The sequence below is a fragment of the Glycine soja genome, chromosome 1, assembly GCF_004193775.1.
Source record: "Glycine soja cultivar W05 chromosome 1, ASM419377v2, whole genome shotgun sequence".
NCBI lineage: Eukaryota > Viridiplantae > Streptophyta > Magnoliopsida > Fabales > Fabaceae > Glycine > Glycine soja.
Genome location: NC_041002.1, coordinates 5,302,124 through 5,307,983, shown reverse-complemented (window position 1 = coordinate 5,307,983; position 5,860 = coordinate 5,302,124). Strand labels below are relative to the sequence as shown.

At 34.0% G+C, this 5,860-nt stretch overlaps 1 protein-coding gene across 1 annotated transcript; it reads left to right on the top strand.

The window, feature by feature from the left end:
- The first annotated feature begins 1,258 nt into the window (after positions 1-1,258).
- On the top strand, positions 1,259-5,217 carry LOC114411135 (peroxisomal adenine nucleotide carrier 1-like). Its single transcript, XM_028374894.1, has 6 exons — positions 1,259-1,466; positions 1,635-1,805; positions 3,263-3,494; positions 3,990-4,136; positions 4,256-4,413; positions 4,495-5,217. The coding sequence occupies exons 1-6, from the start codon at positions 1,441-1,443 to the stop codon at positions 4,769-4,771; spliced, it is 1,011 nt and encodes a 336-aa protein (XP_028230695.1). The 5' UTR covers positions 1,259-1,440; the 3' UTR covers positions 4,772-5,217.
- Positions 5,218-5,860: the final 643 nt, after the last annotated feature.

Below are 5,860 nucleotides of genomic sequence, written 5' to 3'. Positions count from 1 at the left end.
GCTGATGAGGTTGGGGAGTGGTTGCCGATGCACAAGAGATGTGGCACAAACAAGGAGTGACTCCTGGCAGGCTTCCAACGAGAAAGGTACATGAATGAATTGAATACAAACTTGAATGAGAGGGATCTAAAAACTATGCAAGTATGAAACTGTATAGTTGATAATGACTTAAAGAAATTAATTGATACTATCTCTATTAACAAAATTCATATACTTTATAGTAGCTTACCACTTAAGGGTGCATGACTCTTGAAGTAATTTTGACATGAGTGAACTTCTAGGAAGTTTTTTCGAAAAACATGAGTGAAGACAAAACACACTAAAAAGTCTCATATTGATTTATAAGGACAGTCAATAATCCTGAAAATAATCGGGATTTCACATCCTTTTTTTTTTTTTAAGAAAACATTAAATAAAAAATAAATATATTACAAGCATAATAAAAAAAAAACATCACATTTCACCTACAAGTCATTGTATAACTAATAGTAGTATACCTTCAAATATAGACTACTAGAAAAAAAATACACAAATCGATAATTATGTTTATATATCTTTATCCAAGTATTACTAAAATTATTTTAAATTAAATATATTGTTCACAATTAAATATAAATTATAATTTTACAAATATATATAAAAAATAAACATGAATAATATGATAAATTTATAAATAAAAATCAATTTGAATTAGATTAGATAAATTTTTAGGACCAAATCCAAAATTTGTCTCGAATAATTTGATCCAACATTTTCTTTTATTTATTGGTTTTTTAGCTTCTATTTTTTGATAAATCACCGTAATTAAATCTTTTGACTTTTTAACGAGATTCCAATATATTTTACAAGCTTTGATCCTTTTAGTCAACTATTGAACTAATTTTTGATTCAAAACTTGATCATACTTAAAATTAGAAGTGGTAAAATAGGTTGACTATGACCAATTTTAACCCATCCGAAGAAATATAGGACTTGGGGCTTAAAACTTGTAGTCCAAATTAAATGTGAACTTTTTAGTCCGACTCAATGAACTCAATACGTACTACACCCATAAACAACTTTTAGGAGACTTGATTTTCTAGACCCTAATTAATTCGGACTTTTTTTGCCAGGCCCATCATAGACCGTTTTGTCACGTATGATGATGAACTACACCCATGGGATAGTTTTCGGCTTATAATTAGATGGCATGGGTTTTTGAAGAATCCTGTATTTATCGGCATGGGTCATGGTATAGTGTCTTTTTTATTTTCTTTTGTTAACAGAACGCAGTGACGCACACAATAAGTCAATAACACGGTGGTAGTACACGGAGTCACGGACTTGCCTATTGGGTAGATACGCCACTCACGTTTTCTTCCTTTAGTTTCGTGGAACCATATGATGTCTGTCTGTCCCTTTTTCTATTTGACAACGTTACGTGGTGCCGTTCCATGATTTATGAACTATGACCCTTCTTTGTCTCGGTGCGTCCATTGCTCCAATCCATTTTTTCTTTTTCCTTTTCCGACTGTAACACCCATTTTCCTTCCCTTGTCTCATTACTCCTATAAATAATTTATCCATCTATCTTATGCATTGTTATTTATTACAAAATTTAATAATATCACACCTTCCAACAACCCCTGCCACAGTAATCTTGGGTTCCAAAAGAAGGAGAAGATGAACGTGGATCTGGAATCATTGGCAGAGGCAACTTCTGGGGCCATAGGATCACTGATCAGCACCACTATTCTCTACCCACTTGACACCTGCAAGACCAAGTACCAGGCTGAGGCTCGTTCCTCAGGTCGAATAAAATACAGGTTTTTCTTTTTCTTTTTGATCCCTACCCATCATTCTCAATTCCCTTTTTATGATTGATTTTCAATTTGTTCCTGCTCCCCTTGTTGAAGGGTGATCAAAATTGGTTTCTGTGTGTTCCTCCCAGAATTGGGTGTTTTTGGATCGAGACTTTGTGTTATGGTGTTATGTTGAGGAGATGGTGATCGTTGATCAACCACATGTTTAATTGCCTTGCCCTTTTCAAGTATTTGCTTTGTAGTCTCAGATACGCTGTTGTTAATATTGAAAGATGTAATCTTTTTATCTTGGGTTTATCTTAATTCTAGTTTTCTCTATTAGATTGCATTCCTTAAGTCGTAGGAAAAAAAAAAGACTTTACGGGGTAACCGGATCACCCAACAATGGTGATTTATCGGGAACACTAGAGAATTGGAGATGAGATGGTTTTTGGGGAGTTTTTTTTTCTTCTGATATTAGATGGAATTGTCTGAATAGTTTCTGTTTAAGAGTTAAAGCTTCTAGAATGTGTAAAACTGTCAAGTTGGATCAATTTAAAAGGCCTTGTTTGTTTACTATTTTCAAAAACAGTTTTCTATTTTCTAAGACTTGTCCCCTATGTACTCCCTCCGTCATCCTTTTCTATTCTAATTTCTAGATGCATTAATTATTTTTTTTCTATATATCCTTACTTGATTATTCTTTTTCAAAACATTAATGATAAATAATTAAGTGAATAGAGACATAAGAAAAAGGTAATTTTGAAATGATAGTACAATTAATTGACAAATTTAATTTGATTAACTAAATCAACTATTTTGCTTAAGGGGTGTGAATTAGTTGAAAGGGTCTTATAATTAGGGACATAGGGAGTATTGAACAATGAACATAGCACTTGAAAAAAACAGAAGAAGAGGATGAAAACCATTTTCCAGCTGTTTTTGTTTTTGAAATACTTGTTCTGGAAACAATTTTCAAAACTTGATTAGATTTTGGATGAGAAATTGATTGCTGAGTAGTGTGGAATTGTTTGAGAAAGCAGTTTTTAAAACAACAAACTGAGAAGAAAATCAAATAGACCACCCTTTTGCATTCAATTATGAATATTAGAAATAGAGGGATCAAATTGAGAATAACTAAGTCTTACAAGAACCTATTTAGTGGTTTAGTCGGCTTAATAGTTAAATTTTTCCTTTGATGACTGTTACATTTTATGTTTCTTTAAAGGAAGTAAACAAGGAAGTGTGATGCATTCATAATTTACAAATGATAAAATTATTCTGCATGTGGTGTGCCAAATTGCATTTGCATCAAAGTATCATTTTCACATTTTGTAACATCAGAATTTCTTGGGCTGAGTATGCAGGTTAAATGGTTGATTGATTTTACCTCTTGGCCATTGTGTGTCAAAATTAGCCAACAGAATGTATCTCTTGGGTATATATACTTAAGTTCATTCTATTTGTTTTTACATTTGCAGGAATCTCACTGATGTATTATTGGAGGCAATATCTAACCGTCAGGTGCTTTCACTTTACCAGGGCCTTGGAACAAAGAATCTTCAATCCTTCATTTCACAATTTGTCTACTTCTATGGATACAGCTATTTTAAAAGGCTGTATCTAGAAAAAAGCGGTTATAAATCCATTGGAACAAAAGCAAACTTGGTTATTGCTGCTGCTGCTGGGGCTTGCACAGCCATTGCGACTCAGGTGAGGCAGCATTTGCTATTTCTAGTTTTAACCGTGCATTTAAAAATTAAAGCGTTTCTTTTATGGTTTTAGGAGCAGGACACTTTAATACAAAATTTTCATTATCTTTGTACTGGTATCTTTGATGGCACAAAATTGTGATTACAGTCTTGTATAGTTATGCATTGTGGATTGATCTTATTTTTGGTGATTCATAGTTTGATCGTGGAACCAAAAGGAGAGTATCTAGTGCATATCTGGAATAAAAAATGTTCGACCACAACATACTTAAGAAACTATTGAAGTTTTTAATACATAATCTACTACAATTTTTGGTTAAGCATCCACTGTTAATGGTGGATCTGCTAATAAATCATAGGTTTCGTTTCTATGTTACTAGTTTACTATAAACATTATTTTCTGTTTGTCCTTTGTTAAATTGTGTATGAGAGACAAGGTATCATATCAAACTTCGTTAAGTTTAATGCTAAGCATATCGTATTGATGACTTTGTAGCCCCTGGATACAGCCTCTTCAAGGATGCAGACAAGTGAATTTGGAAAGTCTAAAGGGCTACTGAAGACCCTTACAGAAGGAACCTGGAGTGATGCATTTGATGGCCTCGGTATTTCCTTGCTGCTGACATCAAACCCTGCAATTCAGGTAGGTCAAGCTGCAGTTTTGCATCATCTGGAACTCTGTATATGATTGTGTGTTTTCTGTGAACTTATATTTAGAATTCTTGATCTGAGACCAAAATTTGGAACTACCATGTGCTACAGTATACGGTGTTTGATCAGCTGAAGCAACGAGCACTGAAGAATAAACAAAACAATGCTGATAAAGGAACATCTCCAGCATCCCTTTCCGCATTTATGGCCTTTCTTTTAGGTGCAATTTCAAAGAGCATTGCTACCTGTCTAACATATCCAGCTATCAGGTATTTAAATGTTTCTTCAAGCTGGTTTTGATTTGTGAACTAAGTTTATAAGTCCCTTCTAAGATCTCTTTCTGCTTATAGGTGCAAAGTTATCATTCAAGCTGCAGACTCGGCTGAACCAACCTCCAAAACAATGATAAAATCACAGAAAACAGTGTCTAGTGTTCTCTATGGAATATGGAAAAGGGAGGGCTTACTGGGATATTTCAAAGGATTGCATGCTCAGATCTTAAAAACTGTTTTGAGCTCAGCACTGCTCTTAATGATCAAGGAAAAGATCTCTGCTACTACCTGGGTGCTTATCCTTGCACTTAAAAGGTACCTATTACTTCCAAGGGGTAGGATTAAGAACTTGTAATTTATAATAGCAGTTACTGGAGGAAGAAGCTTCAATTCGTTGCGGATAATGAATGTGGTTGGAGTGCAAAGTGTGCACTTTAACAGATACATCCATCTCTTCAAAGTTGAGACGAGATTGTTTTGGTGGCTTCTCTCTTCTGTCCTCTTCCCTGGCTTATTGATATAGAACAATTAGTCCAGGAATTTATGCAAAAGACTGATAGAGCAAGGCAAAGTAGAAAATCTTGACAATAAATGGTTTTTTTATTTTTAAATATTTCTTGTTTCAAATAAAGGCTTGCATTACTTATTTATTTTTTGTAGTTAGTTCTTTTATATGTAGTGGAATTCCCACATCAGAAGGATGTCAGTTAAGAGTAGTGTAGGAGCTTTATAAATAAGCATCCTCTTTTATGTATGTAGTCAATTCAGTTTCAGATTGCTGAATAGTTTTGTTCTGATTCTTTTGTTGTGTCATTTTCTGAATCTTTTTTCAGACAAGGGGGTACCTGTTGGTGTGATAGTTAGCTGGTTCTAGCATTGGTTCCTAGTCGTTATTCAGGGGAGTTTTCTATCAAATAGTATCACTGATGAGTTTCTTTGCAGTGTGGTGCAATACCAAAAACTATGATCCATGCTTTGTTACACAGTGAAGGTGCTATGAACAATTTAAGTTTGTAACTCACTTTCATTCAGCATTTGAGAGAAATAGTTATGGTACATAAGTATGTAATTGGTTGATGTGGCCGGTGATTGGGATATTGTAGCATACTTTATGATAGGTTAGGACATAGGAGGGTGTATATTAGGAAGAATAAGAGGAACACAGAGAATTAGACCTTTGTTTGTAGGAGACAGATTGCAACTGCTAACTAACTCAGTTAAGAGGGAGGTTGTTAGAGGAATAAATGGGGAAGGCCAGGAATTGTAAGGGCACGTAATTAGATGATTAGGAAGTGGAGAATTCAGATCTCTTGAATACCATAGTCAATGTTATGATCATCAGTCGGAATACTGAATTACAAGTGGGGTCAATCTAATGAATTACTCATGATTCTATCTATATTAAAAAATATATAAATAATTTCATAATCTGTAAGTGTACACT

What these genes read in the sequence shown, in the direction of transcription:
- LOC114411135 (XM_028374894.1), top strand. Translation starts at nt 1,441, where the DNA reads ATGAACTATGACCCTTCTTTGTCTCG. An exon ending in TATGACCCTTCTTTGTCTCG is followed by an intron (nt 1,467 to 1,634) that starts GTGCGTCCATTG and finishes CCCCTGCCACAG; the next exon opens with TAATCTTGGGTTCCAAAAGA. An exon ending in GCACAGCCATTGCGACTCAG is followed by an intron (nt 3,495 to 3,989) that starts GTGAGGCAGCAT and finishes ATGACTTTGTAG; the next exon opens with CCCCTGGATACAGCCTCTTC.